Source organism: Protomyctophum parallelum (assembly GCF_964188405.1).
Source record: "Protomyctophum parallelum genome assembly, chromosome: 16".
NCBI classification, from domain to species: Eukaryota; Metazoa; Chordata; class Actinopteri; order Myctophiformes; family Myctophidae; genus Protomyctophum; species Protomyctophum parallelum.
In genome coordinates, this window is record NC_139711.1 from 38,706,921 (window position 1) to 38,732,609 (window position 25,689).

Here is a 25,689-nt window from a genome sequence, read left to right on the forward strand (position 1 = left end):
AGCCTACCACAGCACCTCAAAGGCTCCAGACATCCCAAAACAAACTGGTCAGGCTACTACTTGGCCTTACTCCCAGAAGGAGCTGGAATGGCTTGGTTGACGACAGAGTATACAACCTGGTCTACAAGATTTGCTTCACCACTTGAAAAGGGAGTTCAACAAACCATGTTCAGCCCAGATTCGGCTCAAACAAGGGTTTAAATTCATTTTGCTCCTATACCACTAAAATGTAGCCTGACCTAAGCAGAGACATTTCTGGCCTAGATGGGAGGGTCGCGCCTCAGAAATGCGCGCACCCTGATTGGATCTCATCGATCTGTCCGTCACCCCCGGCCCCTCCTCTCCCCCTAGTGCAGCGCTACGTCACATCATTTAGAGCGACGCCCACCCGGAAGGGTTGACTCCCACTTTTAGACTGGTTCAGCCCACGGCTTTTTCCAGGCTTTCATCTTTCGCGCAGACGAAATGAAAGCCTGGGTATCGAGGCTACTAAAATGTGGAACGCCCTCCTTAAAACCGCTCTCAAAGAGCACATAAGGGCGTCTGTAATTCGAAACTGCCCCTGTAAATCCCCCCCCCCCTATTTTTCTATACTGTTCAAATTTTCTCTTTTTTCTAACTGGCTATGTTTTTTATTATGTGTATGTCTTTAAATGTTTTGATGAAATGAAAATGGAGGACCCTGATGTAAACAAGCAGTTTTTGTACCTTCCTTGGACTGTACCCATTCTGCAATTTGTTAATTCAATTTCCAATCAATCAATCAATCAATCAGTCAGTCAGTCAGTCAATCAATCAACCAACTTGAAAATGGCTAATCTACAAGCCCACGATGTGTTCTCTTATGGGGTCTAGTCTGGCACAAACTATTTACAGATGTGTGGGTCTGCTCAGCTGCGCCTGCGGCCAAACACAAAGGCATTTGCCACTGGTCTGGGTCTAGCCTACGCGTCTAGTCTAATGTCTAGCCTAGCCTCCAAAAGTAATAAAAACATACATCTCCCATGCTGCTTTGCGCCTTCTGCGATGACGTTTCGGCCGAAACCCAACGGAACTCACATCCATGGCCACGCCTTCCCCAGTGTTCCACCACTAGTGAGAGAGAAGAAGAAGAGGTGGTGAAGTACTTTACTTTTGGTGGAGTTCAAGGTTTGCGTCCTCGGTGTTTGCTTGGCGTTTACAAAAGGGATTATCGGGATAAGTCGTCGAGGCGGAGGAGAACAGAAGCCCCTCTTCACTGAGTCAACATGCTGAACATGTGGAAGGTTCGGGAGTTGGTTGATAAGGCGTGAGTATTAGCGTTTTTTTTAATGTATTTGTTGTCATCTCTGTGTGTAGTTTCTATACCTGCTGCTTGGAAGAGACACGTACCCAAAAGTTTGACGTCACGTAGTCACACACTAGTATCAAGTTGAAGGCTCAGTTTTGTACTTCTTCGTCGTACCGAGCCTTTCGCTCGACCAAAAAACAACAACAGTATTTTTAAGAAAAGTGTCCACGTATGTTTATTCCAGTTGGCAATGAGTCGGTTTTTTTTTTTTTTTTTAACTCGAGGGACGTCATGTTTTGTCGAGCGAAAAGCTCGCGCGTTCCCCAAGTATACTATAATAGCCTACAGGTATGCTAGGCTAAGAAGCTAACACAAACTCCCCTGCCTTTTAGTGGTCGGTGTCTACATTTTGAATTGTGACGCTTGGTTAGTTTGTCATTTGGCAGTATGTTTAGTCTGCGTGTGATGATGACACGGTTGTTGACGCGTCTGTTCCACTTTGTTGTTTGGGTTTTGGTTCCGTCTGACTGGAGGGTATTCTAGCTAGCTAACTTCGGTAAACGGGCTAAAGTACTTAGCAGTTTATAAGCTAGCTGACTATGAGGCTAGCCTGCTAAGCTAGTTTGACAGCTCCTCGGAAGCTGAATATTTTGGCATTAGAAATGACCGACACGCATCAAAGATGACAAAGAGTGGAAAAACTGCCCTGACAAGTCCAGTCTTAAAAACAGAAACTTTGCCACTTGCCAGCTACATGCTTAGAGTATGAGTAATTGACTACTGTTAAGCAGTGACACTTGTAGCTACTGCACTCTGTAAGAAGTCCTTAACGTTAGTTGATGAGTTGTCTGATAGGAATCTCAATAAGCTCAAACCAATGCATTGTCTCGTATCAATATTGGCCACATTGCTTTTCTACTGGAGTCAACCGTCATTGGTTAAAGTCCTAATGTACAAATATCAACACACTAGCCACAACAACAAACGAAATGTAGGCCTGTTTTCCAGTCCTGGTTTAAGAATATGAAGTGTCAGCAAATATTTAAGCGGTTAAGCCTACTGTAATTCTTCTTAGACTAGTTCTTACTGTACATATTCCTACATTACAGCAGCCACAGGGCTCTCATATTATATTGTGAATTGATAAATGCTTGACATTTCTTGTAACCACCGCACTGGACTGGTTAGCTAACTATTAGATGACATCATAAAAAGGTGTGTGCGACCCAATACCTTTTTATGAGATTGATAAATGCTTGACATTTAGGTGAAAAGCAGAGTCCTGACAGAACACACATTAACCACAATGACTGATGGTTCTGCAGTTATGTGGGTAACGCTGATAAAGTTTGACCTGTTAAATACACACTTTGCTAATTCACTTTCAGTCAGACAGATACTGATTGAACTAAAAGCAGAGGCAGGGTAATATGCAGGCAGTATATTTGCATACTGTACTAGAAATATGCACAGTTGGTTTCGTGCGAGTCGTTGGGTATAATGCGTCAACCAACCATTCCAGTTTGACCTCGAATTAAATGGTTCAAATTGTATTTGTTTATAAAGTCACCTCTGAACTAAGGCCACACCTTGACCATTGTGTCTTTTGTTCTTTTACGGGCTGCGGTTTGCTTGGCAGGCACAACTGAGTAATTGCACAATACCTTTCTAACTTCAAAAAGTTTTAACGGCTGGCTAGGCAAGCTCAGGCAACAAACAGCAGGTTCTAGAAGACTGTAGATGTGAGAAATTAGAATGCATTCCTTCCCAAATGCTCTTGTCCCCCCTGATGTGTGACCCCTTTCAGCATGAGTTACAGTTGAGGACGAACCCACAGAGTGAAAGAAGGAGGGCATGGAGGGACCTGAGGGAGGGGACTTTCCCACTTCCCACCCTTTCACAGTCTCATCCTCCTGGCTCTTTGGAACACTGCAGAGTGCAGACTTATGAGAGATCAACCACTTAGTTTCTCCAATAGCGAAAATACCAGATCTACAAGCTCACCATGTTGCATGCACCAATTCACTATTGTAGTCTGCCATTATTTGTAAAACATAATGATCATTGATAGTCCCAAAAGACAGTCAATAGGTTTAAAGTACAATTTAGGCATTTAGCAGACACTCTTAATCCAGAGCGATTTACAGTAAGTAAGAACAAAAAACTATCTAATGAAACTCTTATGTGTATAGTGTATACACTATATAGAGGTTCCCCACCTTGGGAACCACTGCAAACCAAATGGACCCTAACGGGTCCATTTGGTTCCATTTGTACACTCTCAAGAGTTCAATTAACATTGATTTTACAATATAATTTGGGGTCCCAGAGATAGAAACGCCATTAAATTGTGGGTCCGTTGGTTAGTCCGTAGCCTAATCATTAGGCTACGGAATGCATGTCAAACTGGGGTCCTTGAAATTAAACGGGTTGAGAATCACAGCTAGAGCCGTAAAATTCTTCTCTCATGGGGGTCCCTGGCATATGTTTTCAAATGTGGGTCCGTGGGCTAATTGGTGTCAATTTGGGGGTCCTTGACATGAAAAAGTTTGGGAACCACTGATAGTGTTATGTCTACATGAAGTGCTATTTAAGTTGAGCCTATGCATACCTGTAGGAGGTCGAGGCTAGGGCAAGTACTACGGCAAGTGCTATGGGCTAAGCCTAAGCTTGTAAAATGTAAATGTTTGGTACTTGGTAGTAGTGAGTGAGTTATGACACTGAACTGTGAATCATGAATTGGCATTATGACGGGTTAACAACACTATGGTCTCAGAGGCATGTGGGCAAGTACAGGTAAAGTTCTACTTGCCCAAAGGTCATGCCCACTTGCCTCAAAAGTTAATCAAATTAAAGTTAAATTAAATCCAATCAATAACTGCCAACTAAGTGGCGACAGTCACATTGAAAACCCGAACAGGCTCAACTGCTAGTACTTGTAAGACAGTAGCATTATTTGTTCTTCGTGAATAACCAAACCATATTTAATGAAGACAGATTATTCCCTGTTCAAAGCCGCTTTCCCATTGGGCAACCTGAAAGGAAACATTGTATTTAATTTACTTGCCACGGGCAGTCAGGGAACCGTTTGTGTCAATCAACCCCTGTCATCCTGTCATTGAACTTAACATTTTTGTACAGAAAAAGGCACAACAAAAGCAGGTCGTGTTGGGGTGAGACTTTGCATAGCAGTATGTTATGATCCGGGGGAAGGTCAGGGCAACTTTTTGAAATGTTTGATATTTATACTAATATTTAACCGTTTAAAACTTTAATTTTACACATGGAAGTCAATGGAGAGGCAAATATGGAGATGATGTCACTCAGTACAGTAGTATGCATACAGGGTTGACTGACCTCCAGTTCTTTGTGTCCTTTAAGTTTTAACCTAGGCAACGCTGCCTGGAAGTGGTACCCTACAAGTTATACATTTAACTGACAAGACAAGTAAACAAAATACAAAAACCGTAGACGTACAAGAATAAGATGGTCAACATTAATAAATCTCATTCTGGTCAATCACAATCTCCCACCCAATCATGCCAGCCAAGCACAATTTGCGTCCTTACTTTTGTCTTCAATGTCTGTGTTTACACAAACACTCAAAGCTGGGCATAGGAAGGGCTAGCGCCCCTCAAAAATATGAAAACATTTCACCACTGAATTTATTAAGTCGGTCCATCAACATCTAGCTTTAGTTAAAAGTAACAGTTTAAGGAAATGAATTGCCGAGAGAGGAAAATGACGCAGTCATTGGGAGATAATTTAGGCTTCCGTTTGATCTGAGCGATATCTAGACCACTGTTCCCTCACTTACCTGATAACTTATTGCATCACTATTGCAACAACATCCTCTCATTTGGGCCATCGCCATCATCTACGCAAGGGTAGCAATAGCATGCTTCATTCTTAACCACAGACATGGTTAAAGTATGAAGAGAATGTCATCGACATTGGCCGGCCTACATAAAATATCACTTGAAGTAGCAGAATTCAGGCCTATTGGAAACATAGCACTCGCTTCTAACTTCGGTTTATAGCCTAAGAAAAACAACAACAAATCAGGATCTAACTACTAGTTGTGCATTTCTGATCTTCTCTAAGGTTTTCTAAGACTAAAACATGTTGTTAATGTGGGAACCAAACTCAAGTACAGCCCCTAGACGATAATCATGCCTGTATCCAGAACCACAGAGAAGGGTGTGTCAGTGTCTCTGTTGAGGCCCTACTACACTGTGCTGCTGCTGATGTGGCAATGGTGAGAAAGAACTTAGGAGTTGCCAGATCCAAAACTTTGCCTCCCCCTGTTTTGGCTGCGCTCTCATCATCAGTGTTGTGTTTAGCTCATCATTGGCTAATCGATGTAGATTTAGAGTAGACATGTCTATTTAGCAATAGCCAAATACTCACTGAGCCAGATAACAAATAAAAAAATCAATTTCAGGCCTGAAGTGGAATGCTAGCGTGTTTATGCCTGCCCTCAATCAGTCAATCGCATGTCTGCTTTATATATATAGGTTAATGTTTGGTTTGGATTGGGATTGTTGTGTAATCATAGTTCAGAGTTTTTTTCTTTGTATTTTCCAAGGCCACTTGTCAAGCTGGTTGAATACCTTACTGATTTTCACCACAATGAGATAGACAAGCCTATGTTTTTTATTTTAGCAAATAGACTAGGCTCTGTCACTAGACTCCTGCTGTTTCCTCTTATTCTGTTTTCTTTTGAGTTGGCTGAAGTACTAGGCTATATTATAATGCAAACAAAACCGTAATATAATGCAGTTGTTTGTACCCCTTGCTATTGTGTGTGTGTGTGTGTGTGTTGCACAATTTACAATTTACAATTTAGGCATTTAGCAGACGCTCTTAATCCAGAGCGACTTACATTAAGCAAGAACAAAAAAGCATGGGAATACATCACATAAAAACATTTATCAAGAAACATGCGTAAGCTAAGAAAGTAATAATATCTATATAATGAAGCTATACATATAAACTATACATCTATACTACTATGCTATAATATGTACTATGACGTGCTATGACTACATACAATGCAATTATAGTGCTGTCTACATAACATGCTATAAGTCTGTATCAAATGCTATCTAAGTCTACAGAAATGCTATCTAAGGGGGTGGGGTAAGTGCTATGGGCCATGATGGAGTCTGAAAAGGTGGGTTTTCAGACTACGGCGGAAGATTGGGAGTGATGCTGCAGTTCTGACTGCAATGGGAAGTGCATTCCACAGTTTTGGAGCCAGAAGGGAGAAGAGTTTGGGACGTGTGGAGCGTTGTCCCGGCGTTTTTAGTGAGGGTACTTCCAGCTTCCCTGCGTTGGCTGATCTGATCTTAGCATTTGTGTGCTTGCTTACACTACTCTTTTTTATGGTTTAAATTACTATTGGCCATGGGGAAGTGGACACTACACACACACACACACACACACACACACACACACACACACACACACGTACAGTACACACACACACACACACACACACACACACACACACACACTCACTCTCTCTCCTATTGTCCTATGGCCATTCAGTGCAGGTGTACAGTATATGTGGGTGTGGTTGTAATCAGAGTGGCTTTCATTCATTCCAGTTTGCTTTCAAAGTTAGACATATATTATTCACTTGAAATTGAGCATTTATTTACAATTTTGGTATGGTTTACTTTTTTATGTATTATTATTATTTAGAAGTTGAACCAATATATGTACTGTGTTTCTCTTTTGCCGTTCAGAACCAATGTGGTGATGAATTATTCTGAGGTGGAGTCCAAAGTGAGGGAAGCCACCAACGATGACCCCTGGGGACCTTCAGGGCAGCTGATGGCAGATGTCTCCAGGTCAGCAGAACACCATTCCTGACTCCTCTCCCACGTAACGCTGAATGACACCAAGCCTACTTTTTTTTTGTAAATATTAATGAGCATCAGGCACGATTGTCTGGAAAAGATAACGGCTGATTCCTGTCAAAGAGGAAGTTGTCGGGTCATTTGAATCATGAGATTGTAAAAGCAGTTGCTCAATGCCACCCATTCCTATGGACATCTTTATAACCCATTCTGGGAGGGACTGAGAGCATTATGGTGTTTTAAGCATTGTTACACTTTCGCTATTGAAAGATAGCAGATCTACGAGCTCAGAGCTTGTAGATCTGTTTTTTTCTCTTTTTTTTAATCGTGAATGTGGTGCAAATCCTTGAAAATTATTTCATAGAGCGAAAGTTTTTAACTCAAATCAACATATTTACTTTTTTTTTTTACTGTTTATTTCATTGGCCCGTTTGACTGTCAAGGGTTCAGCCTCCAGAAGAAACCCTAAATACAAAGTTAATACACCATTGCACATAGAAACGACTCCATGGTGTCTAATGAAGTACTGTCACCTCTTAGACACATGAAAAACTGGAAAAATATAAAAACTGTGGCACTCCATTTTTAGGATTTAGAAGCATTCTTTTTAAATCGTCCTCAGGTCTAAATGGGTTAACCCATTAAGACCTGAGGCTGATTCCACAAATACCTTCTGAACCATTAGTTCTTTAACAATTATTCAAAAATGTACAAGCTTGCGTCGTGGCACGAGGTGACACGCTGTGAGCTTGTATATCTGCTATTTCTGAATAGCCAACGCTAACATTGGTTTTTATTTGACCCCCCTCTCATTTCTCCTCTCTCTTGCTCTGCGATATGTCTGCCTGTGGCTCCTCTCAGATGCACCTTCATGTATGAGCAGTTCCCAGAGGTGATGAACATGCTGTGGGCTCGAATGCTGCGGGACAATAAGAAGAACTGGAGGAGAGTCTACAAGGTATGTTTCAAACGGAACATGTGAGCAGGTTTGAGCCAACGGGACTTTTCACGCCCTGCTCAGGTTCTCTAAGTAGCCTTGCCGAGCCATGAGGCCCATAGGGCAGGAGCCTATCTCCTGTTTCTGTAGCGTGAGGCAGCTTGATGTACAAGTACACCCCCTGGACATGACGCTAGTATGTCGCAGGGACTTACCCCCAATCCAACCCTTGATGCTGAGTGCCAAGCAGGGAGGCATTGGGTCCCATTTTACAGTCTTTGGTATGACCCGGCCAGGGATCTAACCCCGACCTCCCAGTCTCAGGGCGGACACTCTAACCACAAGGCCACTGAGCTGGTTCTCTGCTCAATGTATTATCTCTCCACAAGCCGAACACCTGTAGGAAAAAAGAAAACGGGTATGTGGGCAGAGAAACAAACCTACCGTCTATGATGTCACTGAGCATCATGAAGGTACTGAAAGACCCACCCACCTCAGACATCAGCAATATGAGTTCCACTTCACATGTCAAGGGGAACAGTGCTGCTTCAAAATAGCTCCCTATATGTTTTGTTAAAACACTTTAACATCATTTATCAGTATTGGCTCGGCTGGTATTTGCCGTTATCGGCAAATAATGCTGACATTAACCGATGGCAATAGCTGATATTTATCAGTTGGCATAAATTCTGTGCTGCTATGTTGGTTATTTTCAGCCTACCAAGCTGTAGATTCAACAGTTATTTTTATAATGAGATTGTTTTTGTTTCCCTGGCACAAAACTGAGAAATAATAACACCAAGAACTAAATTAACAAATATAGGTATCAGTATTGGCGATTGGCCAAATTGTTATTTTAAACATCTGTATCTGCCAAGAATTTCCATATCTGTGCATCCCTAGAAATAAACCTTTTTGTTTAATTAACAAAGGCCCACAATTTGATTAAATAAATTAAATGTACACTCCAGGACTTATTTGAATTTAACAAACAAATTTATTTTTGCCTTTATTTAGAGTCTATGCTAATAACACAATATAACTATTTGGAGGAAGGTTGCTTTTTGTAGTCAAGAGGAGCCATTGGGTCATCCTCAATAAGCATAATACTGAAGACTACAGCTACGCCTCGGTGATGCATGTTCTTCTACTAACGGCTGTGATCTGTCATTCCTATCCTCAGTCCCTGCTGCTGCTGGCCCACCTCATCAGGAATGGATCAGAGAGGGTTGTCACCAGCACCAGAGAGCATCTCTACGACCTGAGATCGTTGGAGAGCTACCACTTTATAGGCAAGTCAAGTCTTCAGTCTGTCTCTGTCTCTTATCTCTCAGCATATAATATCTATATCTGCCTGTATCTCTTGCTCCCTCTAGTCTACGTGCAAACGTGTTGCCTTTCGGCGATGTGAATCGTGTAGATCTGAGGTGCCGAGTATGACTGTGATTGCGCATCATCTGTTTCGGCTTGCCTTTGAGATTGCCCTTCCCGCTTATCCTGGCCAACATCACTAACTAACGGAATCAGAATATGGTTAACGACGTGGTCTCTGGTTGCTATAGGGCTGAGCTTACCATCACCCCACTTGCCTCCACACTTCCACAGACTATTCATAAGTACTCTGCCAAGGTTCTAGCCTCTAGGCGTATTATCCCGCCCTCAATGTCTTCACATATTGTACAGTTAATATATAAAACGCATTATTCAGGCACATTTCAGCCACCTCTTTTGCCCATTGGGACCACTCTATGCAGCGTCATCAAACAGCGACGTGCACTTATGGGAACCTCATTCTAAAAGAAAAACAATCAAGAGTAATTCTGACACTGACGAAGGCCTGTGCGCCGAAACGCGTTTGAGCACACCCTCTCTACATCTTGGCTAACGTGTGCTGTGTACTCAAGTCATGCTTGGACTTATCATGGCCTTATGTCATTTGTATTTGCATGGAGAAGACAGATGAGGGAAGAGAGCACTTTCACACTGACATCACTATTTACAAAGAGGCTGTAGAACGAACACACACGCACACACACACACACACACACATACACACACCTTATGAAGATACTGATTTGCAAGCTTTTGAATTATGATGTTTGCCATGTCACTAATTATAACAGTTTTGCTCAGATTGTTGATCGGCTGTTACATACATTACATACACATGCCAGGGTAGATTATCAAACCATAAAAAGCAACATCCAAATTGGACCCCCCCATTTCGGACCCCCAGCCCTCGTGAGTTTGCGGTTGTGCTTGTTGTTCCATTTTCCCAAACCATATCTTTCTGTTCATCTATATCCATCGGTGTCAGTTCTCGGGGATTATTATTACATAACACAAATGAGCCAAACACACTCATCTAGTTTTATTAGTTTACATTTCAAACCTTATCAAAGTGAGCACTGTGGTGTGTCCACAAACCTAACACAGCAGAGTGTTTTTACAGTAATGTAATATCCTAATGTTCTACAATAGCTTCAGTGTGCGCTCTAATGAATGGATGAAGGCCCTAAGCAGTGCTTAGACCACAAACTATTAAAGCCACACTGCCTGCCCCCCAAAGCGGCTTTCACTGCTCTCAGTCTCAGCCACATGTGTTCTAGCTGCTGTTTACAAGCAATGTATATCAGTTAGCAGCTTTTAGTTTAGCCCCTCTGTTTTCAAAGTTTGGTCACGTCTTTGAATCACTTTTAAAGAGCAGCTTACACAGTGTTTTAGCTTGAACTCACCGGCTCCTTAAAACAAATGGCAAATGAGGAAATCGAATGCTCAGTATTGGGGGAACTCGTCTAAAGACAAAGAAAAGCAACGGTGTGTTACACTAATAAAGTGTAAATCAATACTATAGCCTGTAGCACCAGTGAAACAAAGCTGCCTATGTGTAGCTGTTGGATTCGTCCTCTGATGCTAGGAAGGCCTGTTTTAACTTCGCTGAACTGATCAGTACAGTGTACGACCAAGAGCACACTTGTTGATGGTTGAGTTTTTCACCCCTTTTCCAAATCTGCACAAGACAGCAAGGCTGCATGGCTATGTTATTGAACACATACACCGCTTAATGTCAGGATAGTTACTCGATGCACCCGCCCAGGTGATGGCTATAATACTAAAGGTGAAAAACATATAAAACAAACAAATAAAATGTACAAATCGGCTGATGTGTTAATGCAGAAGGTTACATTGGCATGGTGTATCCTGAATCACAAGTAGATTTATTATAAGCATGTTTTTAGAAATGGGTGTCGTTTAGGCTGATGTATGTGTTATGGAGATAGTCAGCAACTTCTAAAGCCAAAATTCCAAGTTCAACACACCAGAAATTGAGGATCACAGCCTGCCTGTTCTGGATTCTGCACGTTAAAATATATGAATACATTTTGTTTGTCTATTTATCAACTTCTATATGTAGTCTTACCGCGCATACCGCGCAGTGCATGAAAACGCTGTCCGGACTGGTGATAAAACATAATGACATTAAAGTTGAATGAGTTAGATTCTGTTTCTCCCTCTAACATTTTCCCATACTTTTTGTTTATTGAAATAATGTCATGCACAATTTCCAGTGCATACTAGCCTACTGCAAGCCATGTTCACTAGATTTAAAAGAGATTTTGAAACTCTTGCTCCTGAAATGATCGATTATTTATTTGGAGAAATCCCTTCATTTAACATGCATCTCAATGGGTGACAAGCACACCTTTCCAGTACTTGGTCTGGCAGTCTGTGGTGGGCTTAGCGAAGGGTCCATCTATTGGCATAATAAAATTTAAAATTAAATAAAGTGAAATAGGAAGTGATCAAAAAGAATAAAATGAGCAGACAAATTTGGAATTGAACCACTATAAAATTGAGGCTGAAAAATTATCTTAGTGGAGTTCTCTCACCTGATTGAATAAATTTGATATCCCGACCTGAAAAACTATTTTCTGTTTATTAAAGAGCTGGAGAGATGGGGACACTCCTGTCTCCTGTCACTGAACAAAGACTACTGTAGCATTGATTACTATCTAAATATAGCGCTTTCCAAGTAAAACGTTTTTTATGTTTGTACGCAAAGAAATATCACTGTTAACTCTAAACTTAAGTTGTTAACCTTTAACTTAAGTTGTTCTTGAAGTATTCCTGGATCATCGTAGGTAATCAATTTACCAATCAATTTATTTTAAAATGCTTATCTTTCTTTGATTCTCTGCCCCTTTTAGATGAGAACGGTAAGGACCAGGGTATTAATGTTCGTCAGAAGGTGAAGGAAATGGTGGAGTTTGCCCAGGACGATGAGCGGCTGAGGGAAGAAAGGAAGAAGGCAAAGAAGAACAAAGACAAATATATCGGAGTATCATCGTCTGAAGGAGGAGGATACAGAGGCTACTGTAAGACCCCTCAACCTTTTTATAGGTTTTATTTTTATATATCGGAGTATCATCGTCTGAAGGAGGAGGCTACTGTAAGACCCCTCAACCTTTTATAGGTTTTTTTTATGTTTATTTCTTTTAATTAGGCATCGACCAGTTGAAAAATCTGTGTTAGATGACAGCTTCTCTCTACATTCCTACGCCTACGGTTCCTTAATTATTCTTAAATTAATATTGATTAAAACAAAAACAGATTAAGTTGTATTAAATTGAAAGGTCTTACATATTTTTTGAAGCGATGCATTTATTTGCAATCTGACTATATGAAAGTGACAATGTTTTGCCAAGAGATAAACTGAAAGAAAACCAAATACAATATAAACAGATTTGGCCTCAGAAGCCTGAATAAAGTTTGTGTTTATTGTCGTTGCAAGTCTTGAATTTCTAGGTGGTTATAAAAATGCCTTGAAACATTTCACTTCCTGACACCTGCAGACACCTTGTACAGACACTCTTTAAAAGAAAAGAAATGTAACGAGCTAATACATAGGTGTACAAAACCTGTAAAATCACCTCCCCCATTTCACTCTCTCCTTTTCCTTCTCTCGCCCTCCCTCCCTCCAGCGGGGGACAAGTATGACTCGGGTGGCAGTGGTGGCAGTGGTGGTAACCAAGGGGGGAAGGGGTGGGACGATGACTGGAAGAGCGAGGGTCCGTTCCCCTTCAGCGAGAAGCTGGGAGAGATCAGCGACAAGATCGGCAGCACCATCGACGACACCATCAACAAGTTCAGGAAGAAGGACAGAGACGACTCACCCGAGAGATTCAGGTAAGGGCAGGAGAGAGGGAGAGGGATAGGAAAGGCCTATTCATAGGCCTGTTCACGCCACGCCGCCGCGGTGGTCACCGCTTACACAACACATCACTCTGTTTTTACTAACCACCGTTTCGGTGTTCACCTCTTCACCGACAACTGGAGTGGATTCTCTTCCTGCACAAGAGCGTCGCAGCCCCTTTTATTACGACACCAGGCCCAGGAAATAGTTCCCAATGCATTTTTCCCATAGACATTTCAAAACGTTTTTATTTAAAGACCTTATAAGCGTCGTACAAAGCCAACTCTTGTCGTAACAAACACAATATTTTGGACCAAACAAATAATTACAAAGAAGAAAAACAACAAAAGAAAATTAACGGATTTCTTTTCCGGGTCTCTCGAGGGGACGGGACTGCGACAAGTACTGACATGTTTTACTTAAGTGAAAGTAGAACTACTCCGTTACAAGGGAATGTATTGGAATCAAAATGTACTTAAAGTACCAAAAGTAGAAAGTACTACTCACTATGCATTTCAAGTTTTCAAATGTATAAAACACATCTTGACAGATCTACAAGCTCGATGTGACGCATTGTGAGCTTGTAGATCGCCTATTTTTAAATGGCAAAATATATAGGCCTGAAGTGGCTAATGTTTTGTCATAATAAAAGTAACTAGTTACTAAGGTTTTCAAATATATGTTGTGGAGTAAAAGTACAATATTTGCTTCTGAGATGTAGTGGAGTGCAAGTAAAAGTATTGGAAATCAAATACTCAAGTAAAGTACAAATAACCTAAAAATTTTACTTATGTACAGTACTTAAGTAAATGAAATGTACTTAGTTACTTTCCACCACTGCACATTGACAGTCAGAATGAGAGAGGGGGGGTAAAAAAAGTCTGCAGTCTGCTGTGAAAAACAAAAGTAGGGCTTCTCCCTCGGGGATTTGGATTCCCTGTGCTTTGTGTCGCTTGAAATATATGTTGGTGTCAAACTATTTATTTTACGTAACCTTCACTTAACCAGGAGGTCACCTTGAGATTAAACATCTCTTTTTCACAGGAAGCCTGCCTGGCCAATTAATGGCAGCAGCAAGGGTGTTTTGTTTTAATTTATTTTTAATTGTAGTTTCAGAAGTTCGGGGATCTGTCTTTGTATATATGTCTTATACGAAAATAAAAATGGCATTAAAACACTTCGCTCTGGCCATGGCATTTATTTCAACTGAAGAATATGGAGGCTTTCAACAATATATTATTGCTAGATGTGTGAAACACATGTGTGCCCTTAAGCCATTTACGCCACGGGATTTTACGCCAGTAGGCTCAAAGCAAATTCGAAAATAATAATAATTAGAAAGCTTACAGAAATGTTTTTTTTTTAGACTAGGTGCAGTAGCTAACTAACAGCTGTTTATTTCTTTATACTTAGTTAATGTTGTTTCCCAGGGACGTTTGCAAATGTTCCAATGTTTAGGACAGCTGTGTGAATGTTTGCAGCCTGAAACCGTCTAAACATGGAGTTTTGTGCCAAATCTTATGGGAGATTGCTAAATTCTTAATCACGCAGTCAAACCTCAGAACCTCTGTCTCGTCTTCTGTCGTCCACACAGCGATAACGAGGATGAACGGGGGCCGCGTCCAGACAGGCGGAATGGCCAGACGACGGGACGAGAGTTCAAAGACGAAGAGGAAACCACCGTCACTAGGAACGTCCAGATCGTCCAGGCAACGGAAACCACGGCAACACGGAAGAAAGTTTCCAAGAAAGTAGACCTCGGGGCCGCAGCCAACTACACAGGAGACCAGAGTCCAGACACCAGCTCCAAACAGGTACATAATGAGACACCAGAGCTGACCAAAACTCTGATAGTTTTTGTACCGTATGAATTTGTGTGTGTGTGTGTGTGTGTGTGTGTGTGTGTGTGTGTGTGTGTGTGTGTGTGTGTGTGTGTGTGTGTGTGTGTGTGTATATATATATATATATATATATATATATATATATATATATATATATATATATATATATAGGCTATCTCCACTTAGAGATAAGCCTACTGTAAACTGACTACTGCCTTGCACTGCCTCATCGGCGAATGGAAGTGATCTTTATATGGAAGTAATCTTTATAAATACTGGGCTTCATAAGAACAATGTCTGTGTAAGATATTTGGGGGGAGGTATATCTTTTTACAAACACATGCTGTTTATTATCAGTCTTGTCCCTACGAGACTAGGCTCTGTAGGCTATAGTCGATATGCATGTGTTTTTTTCTGTGAATCTTGGAGTCACACCAATATTGTTCTTGAAGCAGTTTTGTTCATTTAGATAATGACCACTGAGCATTTAGCTAAAGGATACAACTACCCCAGTCAGTCTCTCCCGCCCACTTAGATGAAACGCCTGCCTCTGGTTTGCACATTAACATTGGAGTAGATTGAGAGGAAATTAACTCCCCGTCAGCTCTGTGCACACATGATGTAACTGCAGATATTATATTGTGTGTGTGTGTATGTACAGTATATCCTGTAGATGCTATAAAATAAAATACCTAGTTCTTGGTGCATGATTGCTGCACTTTCATTCCACATGAGAAGAAACATACTGTATATAAAATAACCTAGTTATTTGTGCATGATTGCTGCACGTTCACGCCATCTGAGGGGGGAAAAAAAGGGATTTGGCAAAATTCCTATCTTGTTTGAGTTTTCATACAGAAAACTTAATGCACAAAGAAATCACCTGGCACATTATCATTTGGCTTGCTTGAAGCTTAAACAATTCTGGACGGGAACCCGTTTTGGTGTTTTAACTAAGCATTATTTAGCTATTGAAAAATAGCAGATCTACAAGATCATACGAGCTTGTACGTCTGCTATTTTTGAAAAATCGTGAAAATGTGGCACAAATCTTGGAATATATATTCTTTCAGAAGACTTTTTATTTATTTCGACGTCAGGCCTAAATGGGTTAATTTGCCCACAGTGTTGTGCAATGATCTCATTGTCACCGTCATGTTTCAGCCCCAGGCAGCTGCCCCGCCTCAGCCCTCCAGCAGCGGTCTGGTTGACCTACTGATGGTGGATTCGGGAGGACCTGTTACACCTGCAGCCACAGGTACAACATACGCTCCTACCAGGCCTTTCTCCAAACACTCTGGCCCCTTTTACACCAAAAGAACTTTGGTTTGGGGGGGGGGGGAGGCCTGAAATAGTTCCACCCCGTTTTGTCACACCACAGCGGCAGTGAGTCTTAAGGCTGATGGTATAGCTAGCAGGTTTGGGGACAGCGCAGAGGGTGTTGATATATAGGAGCTAAGTGCACCAGATGTTTTTGTGCAGCAGTCCCTGGTGGATGGAGAGGGGGGGGGGAGGACGACTGAGCACATGTTTGATTTTCTCCTCCCATCCACCACAATCCCTCTGACTCTGTAGGAATGCTAAGTATGCTCGGACCACACCTGGAACTCACTTATATGAAGTGACAATGGATGTCTCTTTCTCTCTCTCTTTAGCTTTCATTCTCTCTGATGATACTTTCTTTTTCTCTCTCCCCCTGATTCTGTTTAATCTACTGTTAGACAGATGTTAGGTTCTTATTTAGCTTGCTTATGATTCTCAATGACTATTTCTATGTATTTGATGTATTACCATGTGTTGTTCTTGCTTAGTGTAGTAAGTCACACTGGATTAAGAGTGTCTGCTACATGCCTAAATTGTCTCTCTCTCTCTCTCTCTCTCTCTCTCAGACTTCAGTGGATTTGCTGACTTCGCCTCGCCCACTGCCTCCGTCGGCCTCTCCTCGGAATCTGGTGGGTTTCCTAAACTTCCCCTTCTTCTTCTCATTTATGTTATTTATTTATCCATCGGTCTCCTCCCTCTCCGTGTCTTTTGTGCTGTGCATGCGTGGTGTGCCATGATGTTCCAGTCACGCTGCTAGAATATTCAGAGGGATGCTGGGGTGGGAGCCCTGGCCATATGGAGCCTGCTACCTGCTCTGCATAACAAGAACAGACACACATCAACTCCTGTTATGTATGACAGGGGACATGCAGGGATGCAGGGTGAGGTTAGTGGGGGTGGAAGAAGCTGACATGGATAGAGAGATGGGGAGGGAGGAGGGGAGAGTTTAATGAAAATATTGATAACACGGCGCTGATGATGCTCAGGGGGAAACGTGAGTTATCCACTTGAGCCCTCCTATTCAAATTTAGTTTTTTGAATAACCAATCTACAAGCTTGTAGATCTGCTATTTGAATATTGTTTTGTTCCGGGACGCAGGGTGAAAGTGGTTATAGACACACTGTGCTTATTGATAAAAGGTATAACATTGTTTGATTGCTAGGAATCTTTCTCAGTGAGGTTTGTGCATTACACTGAAAGACAGTATGACCTCTGACCCTTCCCTCAGAACCTGGGCTGGTCAGGAGTGCATAGCAGGGGTGTCCAAACGTTTTTCAAAGGGGGCCATATTAGAAAATATTAAAACACCCTACATGTCCTGACATAATGTACCTTCGAACCATAACTAAGCCACATACATATGCATTGCATTTAAATGATTTTATTTAACCATCATCAATATTTATTATCCAAGGTGTTTTGTCAGGTGTGTGCTGTGAACAAAACACAAATAACTCAGCCTTTTTCAGCCGTATTTCACATTACCAATGACTTTGACCCCTTCAGAATGAGACAACAAGGAACAAGGAATCCTGACAAATTATACTCTGGGAAATGCCCAGGTTAATAAATGACTTGTAAAAGTTTCCCATACTGTTGGGCGTGCCATTCATAATACAATTCAGGTATGGAGCTGAGGGTCGTATAAAATTTGGCCCCGGGCTAGGGCTTTAACTTTTTCGCTGCTATATACATTTATAAACATAGCTAGGCTGACGGTACCTACTGGTACCTTATCTACGCGTATGTTCGTAGACAACCGTATACTCCATATATGAAAGCAGCGGCCGTCACTTTACCTTTTAGCATTGCTCCGGTTAGTATGGAGCGCCTCTGTCCCCACCAGCTATGGGATCTTTAAATCCAGCTCCATTGAGCCTCCATTATAACGGGATTTTCAAAGCGCTGCATCTCTAAAGGTCACGAGACACTGCCAAAGCATTTCTGGGGGTCCCCGGCCAAAAACGTTGAGAACCCCTGTACTAGTCGACTAGTAAACTAGGCAACCCGTCAACTAGTAAAAATCACTAAAAGTGAAACCCCACCCCGGGCCACACTTGGCACACCCCTGCCATAGAGGGTAGGGTAGGCCATCAGTGGGCCATCAGTGGGTGTAAATAGAGGCATAGGTATCGTTCTGTCACAAATACAAACGGCATATAAAAAAGACTATTAAAACTGGGAAAGCATCTGTATAATTCTTTGACTTTTCAAAAATGGCACATCTGCAAGGTCAAAGTGCATCACGTCTTGCCACGTACAATGCATGTGTAGAATCAGGCCTGACCTGGCCTGGACTGGAGAGGAAAAAAATTAAAACATAATTGCATGAACATAATGGAAGCACGGTCCTAAACCCTCTTGTCTTGTTGTCTTTTAGCCCCAGCAGCCTCTGCCGGGACCACGGGGGACTTTGGGGAGTGGAACGCCTTCCCCGGAGGGCAGATGCCGGCCCCGGCGCAGCCTGCAGCAGGCGGAGGAGGAGGAGGAGGAGGAGGAGCTGACCTGTTTGGAGGCATGCTGGCGGCCGGCCCCGCCCTGTCTCCAGCTGCTGCTGCTTCCCCACCTGCCGCCGCGCCCTCGGCGGACCTGTTTGACCTGATGGGTCCCACGGCTCAGTCCAATATCACCGCCTCGCAGAGCCTCAACTTCAGCATGAGCGCCACGCAGAGCATGAGCGCCACCGTCCTGCCCCATTCCATATCACAGGTACGGTTTCACCGGGCTGCACACAGCAACACGGTCTGCATGATTTATTCATGTCCACATCGGTACAGGAACAGATGAGAAGACTGTCTGATATGCAATATTATCACCATGCCTCTGGCGGCTGCGTCTGAATGCAGATATATATACTATGTATAAAGTATGTACATTTGCAGTTTACTGTTTATGAATATACCATTAGAGGCGTAACGGGGCAGGTTCATAATGACCTGAGGCAGAGGAGGTGCTTTTGTGACTTATATACCGCATTCTTCCTATCGAAAACATGCTTATTTATGAAAAACATTTTCAAAAGCTAGGTGTCCACAAACTTTGGATGGTTACTACTATGTACCACACACACACTCACTCAACAAATCCATTCCCTGTGCACAGCATTGCCAGCCCATATTTATTCCTGGTGCAGGTGATGGCAGGAAACGTCACACATAATGAGCAATAAACAAAAAGAGTTCACTGCACAAAAGAGGGCTGCATTTTTCCTTTTTTGTTTTTAGAGTGCAAGTAGAATTTTTTTTAGAACAAGGTTTTGGCATAAATCTACCTGATGAAGCTGTATGCGGAAGGCTTTGTTTGCTAGATCATTACACACACACACACACACACACACACACACACACACTCTTCGTAACATGTATACTGCTCATTGACCATGGAGACTCAGACAAACACACGCAAGCGGTGTAGGTACGCGAGGACCGTCTCTCTCCAGATGCTCCTCTCCCCCAGGAGACCACCCACTAACCACCCCACTCCTCCTGTTTAACTGACACACACAATGAGAAGTCATGAACACATTAGGAAGGCCTTGTTTGTAGACAGTATTTTTCACATTAAAACATTGTTGGCCTACTTTGAAAAGAAAAAAAAGGAACGACTGCTACCTCTGATTCCAGTTACTTTAGATGACATGTTTTAATGAGTTCACAGAGAGGAATGCTTGCACAGTCTAGTCTGAACAGTACTGTTGTTGGAGGCATGATGGCGGCCGGCCATCATGTTAAACTGGGACTGAGAATGCAGCTTTACTGGTTCTTAATGTGGGGTTGCGTGGATCCTTGGCTAAAGGATTGGTAGTTGGCAAACAAATGGACCCCTAAGGGATTGTAACTCGGAGAGTGAACACATGGAAACAAAGTGGACATGTATTCTACCATGTCCAATAGACATGGGTTCCAGAAAACAACAAAAACGTATCAAATGTGGGTCCTTGGCCTTTTGCTTATCAACCTAGGATCCTAATAACTGAAACTCCAATAACCTAATGCATTTATCTGTCTGTCATAAGCTTGTGCTGGAATTATTTCCGCTGTGTTTCTGTGTGAGACTGCCCTCTAGCCCCGGTTCTTATTCCCATTGTGTTTTGTGCCTGTCCTTCCCAGCCCATCCAGAACATAGGAGCGCCAATGCAGCCTCAGTCCATGCAGCCGATGCAACCCCTACAGCAAGCGTTAGGTTCTCAGGGTGCTGCTGCTGGGTCCAAACCTGGCATCCCTGCTACCTGGTCAGACTCCTCGGTCAACATCAGCCTGGACTTCCTAGGAATGCAGGCCCCCAAGACCAGTCAGCCCACCCTCAACACACTCCAGCAAGGTAAGAGAAGTAGTAGTACACACCCGTAGTATAACCTAGAGTAGACCCTCCAGCAAACATCCTTGATTATGTGGGCTAAAATCCTTAAATATGCAGGGTTTGATGTGATTTTATGCTGTGAAATTGCGGGAAGTTATGAAATATGCGTAAAGTTGCAAAATGAGGAAACATGTGAAATATGTGGGATTTTATGTGATTTTATGCGGCTAAATACGTGGGAAGTTTGCGCAAGTATGCACCCTTTTATATTTTTAAGCATAAGCACATTTTTCTGGAGGGTCTAAACATTTAAGCCGCCTGATTTATACTTTTGTCGTATGAAGCCGTCGTACGAAGATGTCCGGTGGCAGAAATGCGTTGTGACTGTGAGCTTGTGGATCGGCTATTTTCAAATATAACTTTGGCTGTTATTATTATTATTATTTAAATAAGATTTATTTGGGGCCTTTATTGATGGGACAGTAGACTGACTGGAAATGGGGAGTGTCACGCAGCAAAGGTTGTCCGGATCGGGATTCGAACCCGTGACACGCCGCCAGGCTGGCATTGCAGCCTAGGGTGCCCGGACCAGCACGCCGTCTGCCCGGGCCAACCTTCGCTATTATTGAGAATATTCACTAGGCCCGTCATAATTATTACTTAATTGCCTAAATGCTATTATTTGAGATAATTGCAATTATTTTTGTCATAATCGTAAATCGTTTCCATGTTGAAAAATGTTTCAAAAAAACATTAAAAGAAAATAACAGATCTACAAGCTTACAACACTGCACTGTGACGTGTTGTAAGCTTGTAGATCTGCTATTTCCACTATTGTCATTTTTTTTGGTAAAGTAATGATTATTACATGTGTTGGTGATTTTGTTATATAAGTTCTTTGTCATATCTACCCTGTGTATTTCTGTTGCCTAAAAGGCAAACAGAAATACACATTGTAACGTTCCAATGTTCAATGCAAAAAACACACTTCAATCGTTAATCACAATTATTTGTGACAATAATCGGCAACATAAATGACACAAAGCACTGTATTGCATGCCTCTTAATAGTTTTCACAAACGATATTAGATGAGTTGTTTACTTGAGTTTAGTTTATTTGATTTATACATTACTGCTATAGGTCACATGCCTACTTTAAGCTACTGAAACTACCAGAATAGCTGTTTCTTTTACCTTTTAGTTAATGCAAATGTAGCCTTTACTAAAATGTTTGTTGGTGTTATTTTCAGTGAGCCCCGTTAACATGCTCGCCCAGGGATTTGCCGGCATGAACTACGGCTCCCCACCAGTCAGAACGCCCGCAAATCCCATGATGCACCCTGGTGCTGGCATGGGCATGTCCCCGAACCAAGGGATGATGGGAATGGGGATGAACATGGGGATGCCACAGGCTGGCATGGGCATGGCGATGCCCGGTGCTATGGGAATGAACGCCATGGTTCAGCAGCCCAAACACGATGCCTTCGCCAACTTTGGCAACTTTGGAAAGTGACGGCGCTTTGGAGGAATGATGTCAATCGCTCTCTATCTCTCTATCTCTTTCTCTCCGTCCGTCGGTGAAGGATTTGCTAATGAGCTGCAAACAAAGAGTACTTGAATGATGTCGAACATCACAATACCAAGACCCTACAATGTTGTTCTTTACCCTTTCATATTCTAAATGAATGTTTTCTCAGTTGGAACCAATGATCTGTCAGGGTTCAACACATTACCATAGTGTGTTGTGTTGGTTTGTTTTTTTATTGCCAGAGAGAGGAAGAGTGTGACGGACACATCTGCCATCATGACCACGTCAAGGCAATTATGCTTTATAACCTCAATCAAATGAAATCACCAGAATAGCAAAAATATATATATATTAGAGAATGTTTCTTTTTTTTTCCCTTATTTTTTTTTTAAAGAAAGATGTTATTAGTAACTCTACTCTACTGGATGTAATATCGGTTTAGTTAACCTGATCAACCATCTAAACATTCTAATGTATTTCAAAGAATGTCAAGTTACTTTACTTGTTATCTCTTGTAAATAGACTACCCCTGTCCATACAAATAAGTTATTAAGTACTTGGATGAGAGACAGTGATGACATGAAGAGTTGTATCATTTGGTGGGGAAAGACAAAATCATCTGAATGTATCTCAATCAAGACCGCTATTATTGTAAGGTACATTGCCAGTATCTTTGATACCATAACTTTGTACTTTTAGTGTACATGGTAAAAGCCTCACTGATAATCTGAGTTAAACTAACACTCAAACTTTTACAGTGCACACGTTCAAATTGTGACCTATAGTAGAAGAAACAAATATTTGAGTGAATGCATGTTTGTATTGAAGTCTGTTGGTAATGACATGAACAGACCTAACTTTGTGGCCTTTCTTATAGGTATAAATGTACATATTTATATATATATTTTTAAAGATGAAGACAAGTATAATCGGTTTGCTTCCAAATGAGATAATCAATACGGAGGAATGGGGAATTGTGGGTCTTTTCTTACAGTACATGGTGCCTGTAAGTCAATTGCCTTTTTTTGCTCTTAATAGTGAACCTCTTAAAAGGAGAAGGGAGTATCAGACTGTGCAGTGTTGAGGGCAGACACTGCTGTGTGTGGCGTATGAAGTCCAGCATTCATACACCTGCCCTCGAGCCATGATTGCAGTATCTGTTCAGATACTGGATGTGATCGTTGCTCATTAGTTGTGCTCTTTGTACGTTATTATCCCACCCCACGCGGACATGCTGATTATTACCATTGTCTCGTTAAGACCAGTGATTATTATCTCAGTAAAACCGCCACAGACATGGCTAGTACCTAAAGAATGAGCTCGTCTTGACGGCAGTAGCAAGCATGTATTTTATTTCTTATTCATTGTGAATAAGAATCCATTGGTGCATCTCTCGGTCAAAAAGCTGCCTACGCTTTTTTTTTCTTTCCTTTATTTCATTTTTTGTACATTCTCCGCCTTCACCATTTTTAAAATGCTGAACAAAGACTGGCAGACACTGTAGCTACTTTACTTTTTTTGTCATTCCAAAGTCGGGGTTCTTTCACATCCCAACAGTCGCTGCTGCAGATTACAGAGAAGCGTTTCGGACAGTTTGATGCCCTTTGTCCTCATTCCAGAAGAATATGCTGCTGTGGGGGTCAAATGAGCATGCGTATCTTGCTGGGAGTGAATGAACCGCCAGCCGGTTTGTCTGTATAGTGCTGTCCTGTAATCGTTATTTATAGTGCATAAGTTGTGCATAATTTCCGCGCGACAAATGTATACACTTTGAAATCCTCAAGTGTTCATTTTCCTCCCAGAGTGTTCAATTTGTACCCTCTCGGAGGTGAACGAACTAAGGATTATACTGTGTACTTCTTCGCACATTTTTTTGCCCAGCGACGCTTAAAGGGTTGGGTGCGATCAAGTATAAAATCGAGCCCTGATCTATATCTGTAATGTACAGGTACAAACTGACACTCTTAGAGGGTTTTAAGTGCCTGCCGATGATTGCCTTGTGACCCCTGTCATGATCCAACGATTGAGCTATTATTTCTTTCAGAGCAGAGAGATTGATGCAAGTGAATTTGAGCTGAGTGACATTTTGTGGTACGTCAATGACTAAATAAATAATTCACTGACCAGACATAAATGGTGGGTTGTTTTGCCTCTGGAGTGACTGGAGAAACCACTTCTCACTTCTACACACATTAGCCATGTTCCAGGGGTCTGATGCATTACCTGTTGTTTAAAATGACCAAAATATTTACTAATTTTTGTTTTTCTAAAAATATATAATACCCATGGAGGTTATTTTATTTTGTTTTTTTTCTACTTACAATCTTTTTGAGAACTTCTGTAAACTAGGATTGTTACTGAAAACACTAGATTATCCACAATGTAAAAAGAAGAAAATCTAAATTAGTTTTTTTTCCCCCCCTCCTGTTTTGATTTGATTTTCACATCATGATCCTACATCTACAACATTAAACAGTTGATTGAAACGTGTTAATGGAGTGTGTTATTTGGTGTGATGTATCATTAGCCTCTTTAGAAAGAGCTGCAAGGCAGCATTTCTGAAGATGTTACACTTGACACTAAAATTACATTAAGCTGGATGGGTTAATACTTTTGTGTAAGAATGAACATGAAAGATCTGTAAACGTGTTTTTTTTTCTTTGGAATATATTGATGTACATATAAGACTAAAGACAAATAGAGGGCTTACCATTACAGTAACCTATGTCCATTTAGATGAAAGCTGAATGCAACACAGCTTTAATTTAACTCAATGTAAAAATGGCCTCTGGCTGCTTATCAGTGCATGATTATGGTGTACTTGTAATGAGACCAGGGGTTGGTTGCCGATGAGATTACACTATTGACACTGCACAAATATTTCTTTTTAAAGGCTTTATTTATGCGCTATTGGGTTGTATGGGGGGGGAGGGCTTATAACACATACAGTTCTTGTAAATTGTGAGATAGATGGGGATAGATAAGATTGTCTGAGATAGATCAGTAGTATCATATTGAATGCTTGGTGGATAATGGTACATGCATCTGGGTAGAGAAAAGGATGGTAACATGGAATCTGTGTAGTCTCAACTACACTATTGTTTACAAAAGGGAGGTCATGAGGAAAAAGCGCGGCATTGTGCTGTCACAAAGACACCTGCCCAAGCCCTGCTCCTGTTCTAGTACTTTACTAGGTTTACTTGTCGGAACAAACGGCTGTGACAAACAAGACAAAAAAATTCAGCCGCTGTCGAACGCTTGACCCCATTTTGACTCTCTGGAGAGGAAGACTTGTTAAGTGGAGAAATAGGGCAAACTGAGACGCTCTGACACACTTTTATGAAAATATTTCAAGTTTAGTGCAGAGTATATTAGACAATAGCTCTGCTATTGCAAGGTTTCTCCTATGCCATGTATGGTTTAATTATA

At 41.7% G+C, this 25,689-nt stretch overlaps 1 protein-coding gene across 1 annotated transcript; it reads left to right on the forward strand.

Annotated features, from left to right (window-relative positions):
- The first annotated feature begins 1,114 nt into the window (after positions 1–1,114).
- Positions 1,115–24,746, forward strand: LOC310872953 (clathrin interactor 1-like). The gene is made up of 12 exons (XM_083785169.1): positions 1,115–1,288; positions 7,024–7,128; positions 7,999–8,095; positions 9,258–9,366; positions 12,283–12,450; positions 13,057–13,261; positions 14,863–15,082; positions 16,274–16,367; positions 16,999–17,061; positions 18,814–19,142; positions 20,543–20,753; positions 21,983–24,746. The coding sequence occupies exons 1-12, from the start codon at positions 1,248–1,250 to the stop codon at positions 22,243–22,245; spliced, it is 1,905 nt and encodes a 634-aa protein (XP_083641295.1). The 5' UTR covers positions 1,115–1,247; the 3' UTR covers positions 22,246–24,746.
- Positions 24,747–25,689: the final 943 nt, after the last annotated feature.

Excerpts from the sequence above, each read along its gene's own strand:
- LOC310872953 (XM_083785169.1), top strand. The coding sequence starts at position 1,248 with ATGCTGAACATGTGGAAGGTTCGGGAGTTGGTTGATAAGGC. Across the intron at positions 16,368-16,998 it reads TGTTACACCTGCAGCCACAG|ACTTCAGTGGATTTGCTGAC; the intron begins GTACAACATACG and ends TCTCTCTCTCAG. Across the intron at positions 17,062-18,813 it reads CGGCCTCTCCTCGGAATCTG|CCCCAGCAGCCTCTGCCGGG; the intron begins GTGGGTTTCCTA and ends GTTGTCTTTTAG.